The following is an 18,803-nucleotide window of genomic DNA, read 5'->3' as shown; positions in this document are numbered from 1 at the left end:
AGGTACTAATCACTGTATACAAGGAACATCCCACAAGCCCTGCTAGTTTAGAGATGCTCTGGTCCAGTTGTCTAGCCATTTGGATCCTTACACTTGCCCATTTTTCCTGCTTTCAACACAAAAATTTGATAATTAATGTTATTCATGTCAGCTGTCAGTGGTTTTATTGTTATGGCTGTTTGGTGTATATGTATATATGCTTGCTGGGCACTTTATTAGGAACAGCTGGAAGGACCAGTTCATTTATGCAATTATCCAGTCAGACAGTTGTGTGGCAGCAGTGTAATATATTATCTTAGTATAATATATTATATTAGTTTCTAAAATACTCAAAACATTTCCTCACTCGCAACAATTATGCCAAGGTCACTAAGGTCATTTTATGCACTGTATTGCTGACAATTGCATTACAGTATAGGCTGATTGGATAATTGCATAAATGAGCACATGGTACAGATGGTCAGTGAATGAATGAGTGAATGAGTATTTACCTATCCGTCACCTCTTCACAATTTCATGCTCACACCTAAACCGAAAATACATAGTTTATCGCCACTTGAGTGAATTTTTGTGACCTCCATAGAAAGAGAAGCATGACTTCTTCATTGTTATAACAATAAAAATGAATAGGACTGGAAGTGCTGTGTAAGCAGTAGCAGTGTCCAGAGTCCATAGTAGCAGTCAGTTAGTTGTAAGTGAGCAAGTGTGTGTCAGGGGGTGTAGTAGAGGCACCTGATTCAGCTCTTGCTCTGACTGGTTACTTCTGGACTATTTTCACGCAGACACAACGAGTCAGGATGCCTCCTGGAAGGACAGTCAAGCTTATCGTGTATGAGGTGTTGGAGTTTGCATGTCTGTGTGTGCCTGTGCTCGTGGTTCTGGAGCGATTTGCATCGCTTATGAGGCGTGTGAAATTCAACGATGTTACGGCTTACTGGTTGGTGGTGGCAGCATCAATAGCTTATGTGACCACTATGTCTCTGCTTGTTTGGGTGCCACTGAAGTATTTCATCCTGAAGTCTAGAGGGTATTTTAAAGAAGTTAACTGGTAAGTGTGTGTTACCCTTGTACATACTGACCCTTCATTGACCATTATCCCTTATATTCTGAGCACTACCTTAAATGCCTTAACTTCAACTGACATGTTAGAAATATAAACAATTTCAGTACAAATATACAGAAGATTTAAAGCTTAGGAATCCTAGTGTCTAGTGTGACAGGGTCAGAATTGCTTTCATCTTCCCAATTTTGCTACTCATTTTGCTAAAATGACTTCAAATCTTTAATCATTCCTGCACTCATTAATGCATTCGTCTTCAGAAACCACTTTGTTCAGGGTCACCGTAAATCTAGAGCCAATCCTGGGATACACTCTGGATCAGATGCCAGTCTATTGTAGAGCACTATATGCACACACTCATTCACACTTTCATAGTAAATTAAGGTAGGACAGCTAAATTACCTCCCAACAAGATGCTGTTAGGTGATAGTAAATATTTGAAAACTGGGTAAGTATTTGAAAAAAACAACAACAACCCATAGACATGGTGAGAACATGAGAAACTCCACACAGACAGTAACCCAAGCTCAGACTGAACCCAGAGAAAGTGGAGCTGCGAGGTAGCAATGCAATGCTTCACCACCATGCCACCCTAATACAGTGATGATTATGATCTGAAGTTATAAAATCTAAATTGTTCTGCTTTTAGTAAAATTGTAAAATGGTGTGTCTTGATGCTAATAGCTGGGAAATCTCCTGTGCTTTCACAGGAGACCTGTGACTCTTGCTCATGCACTTCTCTGCACACTACCATGTTTTGCCATTCTCATTGCCAGCTCAAAGGTAGGCTACTATAACGATCATTTAATTCTTTCACTTAGCATTGAATTGAATGGTATTAAATTCTATGTGTAACATTTCGGCACTGGCAGATCTAACTTTATGTTAACGTCCTAATGCATTAAGTTACAGCTATCTGATACTAGAATTAAGTGACTGGGTTAAAATTTGGGTTAATGTTTGTAAACCAAACAGTATCTTTTGAGGCAAATGCATAGTGCTTTTTCACTAAGGGTTTTCTTCTAGAGTTTTGAAAGAAAAGTGATTGGTCTTGTATGTGGTATTCAGTAAGCCACACTAAAAACAACAGTTTTATCATTAACTTGAGTTGTACCTGTGGAATGTCAATGGTTTTCTATTACAACCAACAGAAAGCTTTTATTTGGATTGTTTAGGGTTTTGACTATGAGGCTGATGAGCATAACAACTTCCTTGATGAAATATGCCTTCATTTAGTACATCATTTAGTACAATAAATGTATTTATTTAGTTAGTTAGTTAGTTAGTTAGTTAGTTATGTAATAAAATATTTTTGAATATATGACAGTTGACAGGTTGACAGCTATTTTTCAGACTTTCTCACATGAGCAGCTCCACCGACTCCCTCTTTACGTCTTGGCAGGTTCAGTTGGACACGGGAGTTTTATATGACCGCTTTAGTGAGCTTCCTGTCTCACTGGTGCTCTTTGCCCTCATCTGCATGGACATTATAGAGAGAGTTCGTCCATACCACCTGAGAGGACAAGGTATGGCTTACTGAAGTTATTTGATCTGAAATAAATGAAATACTGTATTTATAGCAAAATACTAGTATTCAAATATTTAGCAATTGTAGACAAATATATAAACATTGTATAGTATGTTTGAAATAAGAAGTATTTCAGTATGTCATAAAAATGTTTAAATTGCAGTACAAATATAAATCTAATTATTCAATCAGTTGATCACGTGGCAGCAGCACCATGCATAAACTCATGCAGGTCATGTCAACAACAGCTTCAGGTAATGTTCACATCAAACATCTGAATGGAGAAGATGTTATCTTAGTGAATCTGAGACTACATGGGCACTGGCTTGCCAAATCTGGACAGAAGAATGGAAAAAGACCCAGTAAAGCTTTTTTGTGTGTGTCAGATTTCTGTTCTTAGCTGACAGGAGTGGAACTTTTTGGAATTTTTTTGGCCGTTGTATCCCATTTACCACAAGATTTGGAAGATTTGGCATGGAATCTTTGGCAAGATTTCCGATCAGCTTGAACCCGCTAGCCATTCTCCGTTTAATTTTCTGTGTGAACCCTATAGTCTGTTGTGCAAAATTCCAGGAAATAAGAGTTTCTTCGACCTAACACCCTGGTTAAAGTGATTTTTTCCTCACATTTTGTGTTTGAGGTGAACTTTCACTAAAGCAAGTGATCTGTAGCTACATGATTTTGTGCTGCTGCTATATGACTGTCTAATTGGATGAAAATGATAAAATGCTTGGATGAATCACTAATTAAATTCGGTTTTAAGTAAATTAATTAATTAAAATGTGAGCTAAATTTTGTTTTATGAAGGGCATAGTCTGGACTTTGAGATTCCTGGGCCTGTTCTGACTCACCTGGAGTATGTGTCCACTGTGTCATCACAAGTGCAAAGTAACAGAGCTGCAAATGGTTCAGCACTGAGGTCAGAGGTCATGAGCGATTCACCGTCAGGACGCTGGGCAGATACGGATGGCATCTCACGTTCTTCCAGTATGGCCTACTTATACTCCTCCCACTCTGATTTAGGCTGTTTACGCTTCTTCTGTTTTCGAGACCCTCGCCATGAGCTCTTCCTGGAGACATTTATGTTCTGGCTGGACACAGTGGAGATGATAAGAGTGGCTGGTGTTCAGGATATTTACAACTCAAACTGGGTCTTTCCTATCTACATCCTAAGCTTTTTCTCCATTCTGCGTGTGGTTGTAACTCCTAAAAGTCAAATGCTGACTTGTTTAGGAGTGGTAGCACAGGACCTGCCCTTCCTGGTTTTACGGCTCTGTCTGGTGAATGTCTATGGTTTTGTGACTCCGATACTCTACATCATGAAGAATCTGCTCTCGTGCCTGACTTTTGTTTACTTTCGCTTCTTGACAAAGTTAAAGGTATTCAGCAGAGGGAGTATGTTCTGAGACCTCTGGAAGGGAAGTTACTGAGGACCATTTTGGTGTAAAGAAATGTATGAGGTGGATATTACTATTAGGAACTTCATTCACATTACTTCAGAGAAGACAAAGCAGTAACGTGGGTCCACACAACATGTTTTTTGTTTGTTTGTTCATTTTTTTTATACAGTTTTTTTAAGTAACCACTGCAAGTGAATGTTTCTAGGTATACTTCATAATGACAGAATAATTATTGCAGAATACCCTTCATAATTTTACAGCAGTAATTATTGAAATATCAATTTATTGATTACTTGCTACTAATCTCAAAGCACTACTTATGCAGCATTTGTTTTCATGGATATTGATGCTAAACACGACTGTCAGAAGAAATTAATTATATCCATCCATTCATTTTCTACACCACTTATTCTTCTTGGTCATGGGAAACTGAAAACTATCCTAGGAGACTCGAGGCCAAAGGCAAGGTACACCCTGGGCAGGATATGTGTACGATAATAGGGCATAATTATCAGACACACTCACACACTACAGACAGTTTAGAGATGGCAATCAGCCACAATGCATGTTTTTGGCCTGGGGGAGGAAACTGTAGTACTAGGAGGAAACATGCAAACTCCATATAATGGAACTGGAATGGAACTGAACTCTTTATTAGGAACACTATACAAATTCTGGGTTGAGCCTCTCTCTGCTCTCAAAACACCCTCAATTCAAGATTCTGGAAAAATTCCTTTGAGATTCTGGTCCAAGTTGATATGATATGTATCACAAAATTCCTGCACATCTTTAGGCGATCTTTCGTGCTGTGAATCTCCCGTTCTACCACATCCCAAGACAGTTCTATTGGATTCAGATTCAGTGACTGGCAAGAACAATGAGACAATTTTTGCTTTGTGACATGGTGCAATATCATGCTTGAAGTAGCCTTTAAAAGATTGTAAATAGTGGTCATGAAGGGATGCAACAGATGTGCAGATGTGTAGCAACAATACTCAGTAGACTGGGGCATTCATGCAATAATTTATTGGTATTAGCAGGCCTAAGTGTGCCATGAAAATATTTCTCACACTTTTACACCACCTCCACCAACTTGGACTGTTGGATCCATAGTTTCATGCTGTTCATTCAAGAATGACTCAGTGTACATGTTCCTAATAAAGTATTAGGAGTCCATGTATGAAAATACCTTTAAATTAAAGTCATATTCATTACTTAATTTCAACTACAATATACTGTGGTAGATATATAATAACAATAATTTTGTAAATGTCTGAATATAAATGGGCCTGACCTCATGTTAATATTTCTATGTATATGTTTTGCTTCAGTATTTTCAAATAGGATCAGAAATTACAGTAATCCAGATCAGAATAAAGTGGTTAAAGGAGATGAATGAAAGAATGAATAATTCCAAGGTGCTTTATAAGCTAAAAGCTCTAAGCTGAAAACGACCTGACTCTTTTAAACAGTAATTTACTGCACTGTGTTACTATACAACATGTCTCTTCTCCATTTATTTGTGAAAGTTTTAGGGTGATTCATTGGTTACTGAAAATGTAATAGGTAAAAGTATTCAAAAGTGCTATAGGGAATTATATTGTTAACAGTAATGTACCTGATTTTCGGACAAAACCAACCAACACACAAGTCAATCTTTATGGACATTATGTATTTTAACACACAAGATAAAACACTGAATCTTCAATTATTATGTACAAAATTTGTAAAACTATCACAGTTCTAACAGCCTGGCCACTTTTACTTTCTTTGGGACTTTCTTTTTGTCTATGCAGGGACAGATACTTAGAGCACAAATAAGAAATAAAGGGAACTGAAAAGTAGCAAGCCATTAATTGGCACCCAACATTCATTTATTTAACTAAAAATTTTCATTTTGCATAAGTATTCACACCTATTGGACTTTCTGAAATTTTGCAATACTCAAATCCATTTCTTTAGTATTATATGTCATGAATCTGCATGAAATATTTTGGTATGTTGAATAAAGCAGGAGGCAACTAGGGGCCAATGCAATTTATAAAATTATTTACAATTTCACATATTAGTATTAGGGATTTAACCCTGCTTCTGTAAAACCCATGAGATGGAGACATAGGGGAATACTTATGCAACAACCAATTTTTTTTATGTTTAAATAAAATGATGGAAATGATGAAGCATGTTACAATAGATGAAACAATATGACCAACACCCCATAACATTATACTTTATAGGAATAATATTTTGATCTGTAATCATTTGTTTGTGAGAATGAGAGAAAAAAGTGGCAGTGTATAGTATTCATGTTTATCTATCTTTTTATCTTCCATTTTTGTCTGAAAACAATTCAACTTATGTCATAAATCTCTGTTCGGTAGTAGTGTTGAGTTTCTTAGCATACATAATGTGCACTATATTTTTAATAAATATCGTGTGTCAATTCATTCTTTTTTTGGTGTCCATTGAAAAGAGTTGATTCACTGATGCCAGACGTAGCAAACTGAAACAGTCAGGCCCCAACACTTTGGAGTCAAATCTACAAATTAAATTTCTACATAATCTTTCAGTTATTTGTTTACAAACTTGTGTTATTATAATGCATTTTCAACGTCAAAATTAACTACTGGTCAGCAAGTATTTCAAATAAAACACAGCTTGCATGAATATTTTTTACCCATCCCAGGTTTTTGGAAGCTCCAGATGAAAGATATTGTCTTTAGAAGGACATATTAGAAGGACACTGGCTTTCACCAGTAAAAATATTAAAACATTTTCTGAACAAAATCACACTAACTGTCATTGAAAACACTAGCTAGACAAGGTCTCTTCTTCAAAACTGAGGTGAGGCCAACAATCAGGGTTAGGGCTAGGCTTAGTCATCCATGTTAATAGAAAAAAAAAACCCTATATTCGTTGCAGCCTGACAAAAACACTGAACATACAAGAAGGTATTATCAGAGTAAAAACAACACCACAGCCCATCAAGATCACATTCCTGTGGTTGTTAACTAGTACATATGCTGAATAATTTCAATCTTTTATGTTATGAGAGAACAATAAACCAGCCTCTGAGCAGGGTAGACCTATTCAGGTGCCTCTCATGGCTGTATAAAAAGATGCGTAATTCTAAATAATTCAATTTAAATGTATGCAGTATATTAAATTATGCATGCTCTCGTTTTTCTTGTGAGTAATCGAAAACAGAGAGAGAGAGCGAGAGAAGACAGAGAGAACGAAAAGACATGCTGATACAGTACACAGATAATAGAATCTGATAAAATGGGAATGATGAGGAGAGAGTGTGTGTTCTGATTGGCTAAGAGGAGAGGAGGCAAGCACTGTATGGTGCTGAGCCACATTTGAATTCAGGCAGCGTGTCTCGTGCTGTTGACACTGTCATGTCATTTAGCAACATAGGTGGAGAGCAAAAACTGAGAAGAAAGTAAGTACCTGCAAGCCATAATACAGTTATGTGGGTATCAGGGGGAACTGAATGAAAGAGAGAGTAAGAGATAGAAAGAGAGAGAGTGTGTTCTGGTGAGAGATAATGAGAAGTTGTAAAGGAATTACTGTGAGGAAAATAAAGCAAAGAAATAGACAGCTCTCCGGGGAGGGTCATTTGTGTAGAGTTGTTGAGGTAAAGGACTGGCCAAAAAAGTAGAGAGAAAGGGAGGGAGTGTTAGCTCAAGCCTCTGCCTAAACGGACTGGAGACAGAGACGCTCACAGAGACGCGGCACTGCTCTCTGCTCTCATTGGCTGGAGTGGGAGGGAGAGGCTGACGCAGGGAAAGTCAGATGGGAAAATGACATTTACGCTGCCGTGAATCAATCCTTAAACCCTGAGCTGGTGTGTGTGTGTGTGCGTGTGTGTGTGTGTGTGTGTGTGTGTGTGTGTGTGTATGATAGGAGTGGAAGAGTGTGTGTGTGTGTGTGTGTGTGTATGTGTGTGTGTGTGTGTGTGTATAAATAAATAAAGCTGGCTCGCATCAGAGGTATCATAGGGATGATCACAAGGACGAGACACACACCTGAAGCTAGCTAAGTGTGTGCCTGTGGAATCCCAAGCTGAAGAAGATTTGAATTTTTGTTTCTGAATGTAACACCCAATCTGTTGGTTCAACTCATCCACCAGAGGTAGGCTGGAGTTTCTCGGCTCTTTTTCTGTGTGCTGCAGATATGAGTGGAGTCTATGTGGACAAGACAAATCTAATGGATCTCCCTGTTGGGAAATTAATAGCTCTATGGGAGCTGTGAAGTGACCGGTGCCTCGCTTTGGATGTTGCCTCATCTTGACCTCTGGATGTGTTCTTGATGCTTTGCTGTAGTCTGGGACACTGGCGTAGAGAACTGTCCACCTATGTAAGTTAATTGTACTTAATTTGATCTATTTAGGAGAGAGATGAGGGGGGAAAAGAAAAGAAAAACTCTTTAGCATGGTAAAATCATATAATTTATTAATTTGAGAGTTAAGAAAAGTACACATACAACACATAGGTGCTGAAGGTTTAGTGATATCAAGATCTTGTAATGTCATGCTGCATTTTCAAATTTTATTCACGTATTTGGCTGAAATATGACTTTTTGAGGATTTTTGTGAATGGAAAAATACCAACCTGTTCCTACAGAGCCAGATGTTCAGGTTGGCAGAGTGCTCCTCTCTGCGTGACACTTCCCGATTTCACCAGCCTGTCTCTGCAATCTATCTATAGCAGAACTGCTAGAAGTGTATATGGTTCCATATTTTGGTAGTTTCACAACATCTTTCTGAACTGTAGTATAAGACACTGAAATAAGTCAGTGACATGTTTGACTAACTCCTTCTGTGCATTGCAAGCACGCACTAAGTGCCATTGGAAATAGTTTGAGTCTCTGTATTTAATTAATAAAGACAGCCAATTTACCTGATAAAGTTTAACCCACTCAGAAGTTCTTTGCTTTTCAGCACACTGGATCGCTGTTGGGCTTCTTATCAAAAAAATTGGGCTCCACCTCACACTTACAATGATTCATTATTTTTTAAATACCTGCATGGTCTACTCAAAATGATTCATGCAAGGATCTGTATGAACCTCAGCAACAAGTTGTTTATGAAAACAGTCTGTCTGATAGATTTAGTTTTAATTTTTTTTTTTGGATGTGTATTGCACTGCAGAACACAAACTGGCCACATTAAAGTGTGTATTTCGTCACATCATTTTGGCTGGTTGGATCCGTGTAGATGCGTCAGTCAGTCCAAATGGCTTATAAATTCCTCAAGAGCATTTATTTAATATACAAATATATGTCTTTGATGTGTCAAAAAAGAAAGCAGGTATAGCTCTGTTGTCCTCTATGAGTATATTGTCCTCTGCGTGTATATTAAACACACTTATTGCATCTTTTATATAGCATAGTAGTTACTGAGTGGCTCAATACATTTGTTACTGCTGTTCAATTCAGAATGTCAACTTCCACACAAGAGCACACTGCACGATGATTTATTAAATCTCTACCCTCTGTAATAAAAGGATTCACCTCAATTTTTTTTTTTACAAGCAACTTTCCTTCAATGATTAATCAACATAATCTACATTTTCAGGTTGTTATTTAGCCAGTAACAAAGAAAGTATAATAGTAAGAATAGTAAGAACATCTATCAACTGTGACCTTAAATGACATCGTGTTGATGTTTAACCAATTTGCAAACAACCTGCATGCACTGAGGTGCAATTTGTGAACAATGTGCTGATGTTGGCTAGATGTGCTGTCTGCCTGCAAAGGACAGTAGAGTAACACTAAACAGGAAAAATGAATAGTGCTTCATTAATGCTTAAGCAGGGGGTACAAATCAACAAACTACATGTGCTCTCATTACAGTATGTAAGTACATGATAAAGTACATGGTACTGAAACAGTAGCTTTTTTTTTTAGTATAATTAAACCATGGTACTTTTACCTATTTGTTAAAAAAAATTCTGCATTATTTTTGATCACCATTACAGAATACAAAATTGCTTTTGATTTATGAAAACTTGTAAGAAAAAGACAATGTGTGCACATTTCAAATAATTCAATTTCAAAAGTCAATCAAAATAAAGATTCTGCTGTTTGGGACAATTCAGCAACACACCACCAGAGGGCCTCTGGTCACCCATAGCCTCAAAGGGTCAGCAACTCCACCAAAATTGTAGGCTATAACTCCCCTATAGACACACACACACACACACACAAAATGTAAACTGCAGGTTATACATTTCCCTTCTGCATGCTCACATTAGAAATATGAATGACTTAAAACACTTAAAACACTTTTTTTTGTCAGGGACTTAATGAAATACTGCAAAACCTGCATGTTGTGATGATTCTCACTCAGAAAATTTATCCAGTCATCTGCATGGGCAACCACACACCTTTCACCTGAAGAAAATGACTGCTGTAGATAAGGTAGAATGTGTCTATACTATGGCAACAGGACATTTTTGAAGTTATGAGCAAAGTTAAATTTAGAACATTTGGCAGATGCCCTTATACAGAGTAACTTTCATTCATGTCATTTATAGAACTGAGCAGGTGAGGATTATGGGCCTTGCGCACGGGCCCAGCATTGGCAACTTGGTGTTTGTGGGATTTAAACTCACAACTTTTCAATTAGTAGTCCAACCTTTCAATTAGTAGCTCAGCATCTTAACCACTGACCTTCCACTTCCGTACTTATATAGTATTCACAATACAACTATTTTCCTGTGCAAATTGATTCCCTTGAGGCAGGGAACTTCACTGATGAAAAAATAACTGAAATGCTATATATTCCACCTGTTTCCTGCAAAAAAAAAAAAGAATCTTGACCATAAAAGCATTAGATGGTTCACCATTGAAGAAAGGATAACCTAGAAGTACACTTGGCACACTATACTGTACCTGCAAAGTCACCAGATCCCCTCACAACAACATTGTTCTGGGTTTGCCTTGGCTAACTACGTATAACCCGAAAATCTTCTGGAAAGAAGGTGAGCTTACTTATGTCACTCTCCTATGCCACGCTACACAGATTGAGAGCCTAGAAGTAGGAAAGGAAGTAAATATTCCTGGAACATGCCATACCCTACCTGTAGTCTTGATTAATGCAAAAGCCAACAAGCTACCTTCTCACTGCCCTTCTAGATGCAGAGCACATCCATTAAAACAATTGAGATGTATCATTGAATATGGAAGTCAGAACAGCAAGGCCTCAACCTCGGACTACTACAGAACTGCAAAAATTTTAGGGGTTCTCAAACATTTACTGATGCTTATCTAAGGGTTCACCTTAGTGTCTGCTCTGCTAAGACGCTTCCTCAAGGGCAAACCTAAGGTAGAGCACCCAAGGAATGGATCAGAAATACTTCTACTCTCTGCCATCCTGATCCTTTATTCCCATTTATTCTAATTGGATGCACCTGGAAGCAATATTGGTGTCATCAGCACTGTATTGTCTTGAGAAAGTGGGGCTCTGCCAAATGGCCCTATGATGAGTGTAACTGAGAACACAAACAGTGGCAACACTGGCGTAAGGAATCTGGATTCATTCAGCAGGATTTATTCAACTCTCCACATCCCCAGTGGCAGCCATGTTCTTCTTCTTAAAGAAAAAGTATGGTGGATTACGACCATGTATCGACTACTATGGCTTAAACACCATTCCAACGGTTCGGTGCCCTTACCCACTACCTCTTGTACTGTCCATCCTCAAACAGCTCTGAGAGGCCCGCTACTTTACGAAGTTAGACCTCCATAGTGCCTGCAATCTGATTGACGAAAAAACTGCCTTCCACATTATCAGGGGGCACTATGAGTACTGGGTAATGCCATACACACCCCTTCTAGTGTGTCCTGGGTTATCAACCCAAAAATTTCAAGCCAATTGTTGAAGACAACCTCACCTCCCTATCAACCGGGTCAGCTGGTGTGCCTCTCCACACAAAATATTAAGCTCAAGCTACCAAGCAGGACTGTTCAAAATACTATGGCTGGTCAACCTGGTCACTTACCGTTTACAACCTGGTCACTTGCACCATTATCACATATCACCCTTCTTCCACGTCTCCCTTCTCGAGCCTGCTCATGCACCCTCATCCACTAACAACCCAGAACAAGGCCCCCCCTCCACCTTTAGACATAGACGGTGCACCAGCATATATTGTACACCCCCTATTGTAGACTCACCTTCTTGATTGGGAGGGGCAATGCTGGGTAAATGTGAACCAAATCCTTGACCCCTCCATCACTGAAGAGTTTCACAGAAACCGCCCCAGTCATTCAGCACCCAGACCCCAGGGACACCCCTGTAGGAGAAGAACACCTGGAGGTGTTAGTAGGAAGGGGGATTCTGCAATGGTTCCAGCCACAGCTCCCCCTCTGCCCCATCATCTGAATACTGATCAACTTCTGGGTCAAGGGTCACTTCCAGGTTTTAGCATTCTTAAGCCATGTTAAGCCATGCTAGCTTTTGTATTGCGATTTCTATTGCATGCCAAGCTGTTCTTTGTTCTGTTATTCAGTGATTCATTGTGTACCGGCCATACTGTTTTGGATTTTGTGCCTCTTGTTACTGATCTTGTCTTTGGATTACTTTTTGGATTTGTCTATTGTGATGATTAATAAACCACATATGGATCCCACACAGCCTGCTCCTATGTCTACATCACAGCATTCTTCTTTTTCTTCTTCTTCTTCTTCTTCTTCAAAAATGAAGGTCTTCAACAGTATAAATAGTATATTTGGGAATTTGTAAAGGCATTAAAGGAATTAATGTTGTTGTGCATGGTCATTTATAATCAGGTTAGTACATCTGCTGAAGCAAAGGTGAATTTGGACCTGAATCACTGCCTATAAGGCTAACTGTATTCCACAAGATGATCCAAAATACAGAATAACACACCTAACAGCACAAACACACTGAGTGTGCTGGATAGTATTTTTTGATTAGAAATGCAAACCTAAGTAATTACTGCTTAGTTTATTTGTTTTGTCAAATCAGCAGCACTAAAATATTTTATGATTAGTATAAAAGAGATATTATATTCCATTCTAAGATTCTAAGATTATGCTTATAAGATAAACATATTTTTTTAGAGATTTTTTTAGTTCAAAATTATGTTTTATTGACATTTTTTTGGAAGGACCTGCCAATGAAATAATACAATTTCAAGCTTCACATTTGTACCTGTGTGTAAAAATAGACGTTATATAAGAAAGTATTTTTTAATAACATTGTAATACATTTATTTGTATTTAGAATACCAAAATCTATAGTCCGTTTCTTGATTTCATTTTTACAGTTTATTTATTGAATTACTTTATTTACTGATCAATTTATTAACACATTTCTTGTCGGACTAAGCTAACACTTGGTGCAGCAAATTGATGGCTATAAGTGATTACTCTCATGTAGAGAATTCTCTGTAGAAGGAAAAAGTGAAGAACACTGACTTCTATGGTCAGTTTAAGATTCAGTTCATTGGCCCTAATACAACATTCTCCTTTCCCACCCTCACTTGTTTGTTGGCACTGAGGGAAGTTGAATTATATTAAGTGTTTGTCTGGCTGTCTGGTCACTGACTACTGCAGGATGATTTTCGCTGCTGTGTGACTCTCTCTCTCTCCCTCTCTCTCTCTTTCTCTCTGTGCCAGTTTGACAGGTTAAGCAGAGCAGCAGGTGAAGGACATACTTACATTAAGACCTGCTTTTGGCACTCCAATTTGCCATATTATATAATGAAAAAGCTTCAGCAGGACTGTGATGCTGTTTTATTTGGCATAGTGCCATACACTATTTGTGCAACACCATTCCTCTGTCAATCCCTGCTAACCCTCTTCTTTTACAGCTTTGGCTGGCATGGCCCTTCACGTAATTTCCTTATAGTACTCTAGCAGTGTGCCAGTGGACTTAGTGTTCTTGTAAAAAAACTTCTGTTCTTTGTGTGACATAAGGAAGACAGAGAGAAAAAATCACAAATATAAGGGCCATATTTCTTGCTGAGTTGCACAAGCATAGTGAGTTTTAAAACCAAAATTCAGTATTCAAATAGAATTACAGACTTATGCACTAAGTAGTCTGGGCAGAATCTGATTAAAATGGACTCTCATTTATGCACAATTCTGACCCTGAATTTAAGGGCATTATTCTAGATTGATATTGGCTCAAGTGGCTATCAATATTAAGTCCAGTGCCACTGACTGACAGTTTGATGTGACCACAATATGCCATGCTGAAGTTTAGGTTTTTGGATGTGAATACTAAACACAAAATGGCTTATATTCCCCGACACAGAGAAAATCAGAGAATGAGAATCAGAAAATCACCATGACGTGTTTTCTTTAAATGAGACCCGGTCAAATAAAGATAGAATAGATTTATTAGCCATTATTTTATTAGTTTAATAAATTAAAATAGGGAATTACATTTAAATATAATGAATTAGCTTTTATTTTATGCGCAGATTATTATTTAGATTAGATCTCAGTTTAGATATTGTGTTCATGCTGAATATTAAAAATATTGCTAAAAAAATAAAAATAAAAAAGCACAAGAAAATTAAATTAAAGCTACTTTTATAAGTTACTAGACCTCCATTATGTTTGGTATAATGCTTGTGATCTTTATATATAATCTTTTCAATTTGAACTTGAAATGAAGCTTTTATGTTACTTCATATTACATTTGAAGGCAAAGTTTTAAACATAACAAAACAAACAAAACACTATTTCATTCATCCATTTCAATTAAAGTAGGACAGTAAACGTTCTTAAAGAGAATTGCATTTGTTTTGATAATTGACTGATTGGTTTTATTGTCAATATTTATTGATTTGTGTTGCCTCACTTTCATGATCATTTAAACAAAAATAAAATAAGATTAAAATTAATAAAAATATAAATCAGCGGTCAGTCAGTCAGTCCCCCCCCCACCCTTCTTAGACATTGTATAGATTTCTGGCAGTTAACAGCACCAAACAGGTTGAGGCCCCAGCTTAATAGATCTGGTTTTGATCTGTCTTCCTTGAGAGGATTATATTGAGCATTGCTGAATTAAGGGATGCTTGAGGGACACTTGCCAATGCTCCTTGTTTATCTCTCTCTTCATCTCTCTCTTTAATCTCTCAGCTGTTGACTAACTTGCATTGGCCACTCTCTGATGCCAGAATATAGGAATGGGCCAAATGTTATGAGTGCAGTCAAGTGTTTTCAGAGAAACTTAAGATGGAGAATGTGAAGCTATGTAAATAAGGAATTTCTTGTTGCTTGGTAGTTGACACTGATGTGACTAATGTTGGATGTGTAGCCTCCAAAGGTACTGCTGGCCCTGATAGTCACAGAAAACAGCCAGGAAAGAGAAGCTGAATTTGAACTTGAGATAAGAAGTCTATGAGGTTGAGAAATCCTAAAGCAGACCTGTAGTCTGACATGTCAAATATAAATAAGTTGTGTTCTGGGTGAGTATGCTTAATTATGAGTGCTTAATTATGGCTGTCTTTTCTCGTCACAACTACCTCTCAGTTATCTCTGGTTAATTGGTGGAAACTTAATGTTGCATCACTGTCAACTCCTTTAACATCTACAGTAGGGTGCATAATTATTGGAACCTCTTAGAGTAAGTTGAAGGGGCAGTCAAATATACAGTGTTATATAATAACTAGCACCTTAAAGTATTTTAAAAGTTAAAATCCTCATATAAGAAATAAAGATGGTGAGGGAGGTAAAAACAAAACAAAAAAAAATAATTTCAATTTAGTTTAGAATATAAAAGAAGTCACTACAAAGAGTGGTCCAGTATCCCTTACTAAGTATCTCCTATATACAGGAACTATTTGTTTGCATGTGCATGCGTTTTTCATTTTGATATTTTAATTTTTACAAATTTTAATAAAGCATGTAAATACTTTTTATTATGATTACATATATTATATTATAATTATATTCTGGCTCTGCCTGTGATTTGCTTTAGATGAAAACTGATGAATAAATGTAAATGTTATACAACAGATTTCACCAGGAAAAAAAAACAAGTGGCCTGGTAGGAAATGTGGCATGTGGTTACAAGCAGGGATTATGGGAACAAAGAATATTAAGTGCTCACCTAGGATTCTAGCTAGACAATAAAATATATTATGTAACATGAGTTCAGATAATAAAGTAGATAATAAAAATCTGTAGAAACGTTTGCTTCTGAATATTATTGCATATTTATTTCCAGGCTGTATGAACAGCACTGCCTGATGCTGGTAGGCATTTTTCTGGCTGGTATTTTAAAGGTGGTGTGTGTATGAACATGTCCTGTCCACTGTGTATTACACTGCAGTGCTTTACACTGACACACTATGCTGTAAGAGGCTTACAGACTGATATGTGTATGTGTGTGGTGGGGGTTGACGAGTACAAGCGATGTTTGGTATTAAACTTACATTGGATTGTATGTATATGCCTATATGACTCATTGTCATTTATTTAGTAATTACCAGTATGGCTCTTGACCATAGATTTTAATGGGGCAGGACAAAATGAATAACAACATGGCCTAAAACAAAATTGAGAGGCTAATATGCTAGAATTATGCTTTCCTGTACAATATTGTAATTTTTTTTTTTGGATTAACCTTGTAATCTGTATTTATGTGTATTAACAACATATGTTTGCCAGTCAGAATCACAAAACAGTTCAAAACGATCTTGGGAAACATGGGAAACAAGGTCAGCCCTTATTTTGTGTGGGAAACAAGGTCATGGTGGTGCGCTCACATTTCTGGTGTACAGCCATTATCCACTCCATATTCCCTCTTTTCCTCTACCAAACATTGCAGTATATCTTACAACAGAAAGGAGTGTACACCTTAGACACATTATCTGTGCTTATCTGTCTTTGACTTTGTTTTTGCCCTCTCGATTATCTAGCAAAAAAATCTAACAGACATTTAAAACAGTCAAAGCCCCTATGTATGCATTTTCATAACTGGCTTCTTATAAATATCTATTGCGTCTGTGGTGAATGCATCATATACTCTAACTGTTTTTTTTTTGTTTTTTTTTGCTTGTTGATTTATTTGTTTTTTAGCTTTTTTAGCTATATATTTGTTTTTTTTTGTTTTGTTTTTTTTTGCAGCAGAGTACAAACAAACCACAGTCTGAATAACTAATAGCCTTATAGGGATAGATTATAGTGATAAATATAGTCCCATTTTTTAACATTATAATTTATATTCTGAATTGTTATGTTACTGTAATGCTGCTTGCATCAGTGTCACATTGTTTAAAGCACTATACAAATAAAATTGAATAAATATTCTAAAGAGTGGTAACACACAACTACCCCATTGTTATTGTTCTATAACTTATATCTCTTCAATTTCTTTAATATACTTAATCTAATGTGACTGTTTATTTACTGTTATGATACATCATGACATGATACATACAAAAATGTAAAGAAATGTGCAAAATCAATATTATATTAATTACTTTATGCAACTAATGCAATTATACTGTTGAACACCAGACATGATGATCACATGATCATGTCCTTTCTTGCAGAGCCTTATTTAGTGAAATTGTGATAATTTATGCAATTATTTATTTTCTAAAATATATAAAACCTCCGTTTTATACAAACAAAGAAGAAGCAGATTGTTTTGCATTTTTTATTATTCAGGATCTTTTCAGTAATGGGTTGTTCTTTACGCATGTTCTGTTAAAAATATTCTGAGAATAAAATTGAATTAAATTGTGAAGCCAGTGTTGTGACTGGAGTGTATTGTTACACCCTTCTTATTTGCACATATATATTCTATCCCTCTAGAATACTATGTCTAGTCCTTGTTTTGTTTTAGACGTACTCCTGCTATAGGTCCTAAGCAGCACTGCTGAAGCCTGGCATTCAGATTGGACAGTTTTCTATCCAGGTTGGCCTGTATTTGGTTGGACAGAGCAGGGATAAAAATATGCTTGGGTTTCCTGATTTTTTTAATAGTTTTTACACAATTTTTCTACTAAATAAATTAAATGTTTCGGTAACACAAATTGGGCAGATGAATGATGTTTTTCATAGCTACATCACTGTTCTGGCATACAGCAGATTTTGCAGGAGACAGTGGTCTTTGCATTCATAAACCAGCATTCACATACATAAAAATAGCACTACACCATTCCACTTTTTTTTTTTTTACTATTCAATCCCTAGTCACAGCAGATAACTGGGTGAGTACATGGGTTCCTTGTGTTTTGGGGATAGTATAATGATTGAAAGTTATCAGAGAAGTTTTATTAACAATCTACCATGTTGTTACCTTTAACATATCAATTCCACTGACATGATAAATCAGATTCTTTTCCTGAATTTGTAAAATTTTTCTTAAGGGCTTCTAAACACTTGAATGGATACATACCTAACAGAAGCTTTACCCCAATACTTGAATACTTTTCTATTTGCTTGAGTTTAATTTCTAGGCACAGAGGTCTTGATGAATCAGGCTTACAGTCGATTGCTGGAGTTCAGGTCATAGAAGGATGCAGGGAGAAAGCAACAGATGCCACGCTCGAGAAATAAGCCCTCAAAGCCGCTGAGTGCCCCCACCCCCTAAACTCACACGCACACACACACACACTCACACACACACTCACACACTGGCAGAGTATGAGATGTGCTCAAGCTTTCAGTGTTGCCGGACAGACGCTCTTTTTTTTTCTTTTTTTTTTATACTTTTTTTATATTTTTTTTCTTTATTTGTTATACAGCAGAAGGAAATAATGGTCACCAAACACACAAAGCAAGTCTTACTTTAGCTCGCACATATGAGAAATTGGTC

At 36.9% G+C, this 18,803-nt stretch overlaps 2 protein-coding genes across 2 annotated transcripts in view; both read left to right on the top strand.

The window, feature by feature from the left end:
* Positions 1-719: 719 nt before the first annotated feature.
* tmem236 (transmembrane protein 236) lies at positions 720-6,503 on the top strand. The gene is made up of 4 exons (XM_058394041.1): positions 720-1,048; positions 1,771-1,843; positions 2,463-2,586; positions 3,396-6,503. The coding sequence occupies exons 1-4, from the start codon at positions 798-800 to the stop codon at positions 3,992-3,994; spliced, it is 1,047 nt and encodes a 348-aa protein (XP_058250024.1). The 5' UTR covers positions 720-797; the 3' UTR covers positions 3,995-6,503.
* A 1,297-nt stretch (positions 6,504-7,800) lies between these two features.
* cacnb2b (calcium channel, voltage-dependent, beta 2b) overlaps positions 7,801-18,803 on the top strand; it is a 38,438-nt gene continuing 27,435 nt past the window's right edge. The window contains exon 1 of the mRNA XM_058393738.1: positions 7,801-8,350. Coding sequence (XP_058249721.1) covers positions 8,303-8,350 — 48 coding nt within the window. The 5' untranslated portion in view covers positions 7,801-8,302. The remainder of the gene's footprint in view (positions 8,351-18,803) is intronic.

This window comes from Hemibagrus wyckioides, linkage group LG07 (assembly GCF_019097595.1).
Source record: "Hemibagrus wyckioides isolate EC202008001 linkage group LG07, SWU_Hwy_1.0, whole genome shotgun sequence".
Taxonomy (NCBI): Eukaryota; Metazoa; Chordata; class Actinopteri; order Siluriformes; family Bagridae; genus Hemibagrus; species Hemibagrus wyckioides.
This window is presented reverse-complemented; position numbering and strand designations above follow the sequence as displayed.

Coding starts and splice junctions, on each gene's coding strand:
- tmem236 (XM_058394041.1), top strand. CDS start 798: ATGCCTCCTGGAAGGACAGTCAAGCTTATCGTGTATGAGGTGTTGGAG. Junction 1,049..1,770: donor TATTTTAAAGAAGTTAACTG/GTAAGTGTGTGT, acceptor GTGCTTTCACAG/GAGACCTGTGACTCTTGCTC. Junction 2,587..3,395: donor ATACCACCTGAGAGGACAAG/GTATGGCTTACT, acceptor TGTTTTATGAAG/GGCATAGTCTGGACTTTGAG.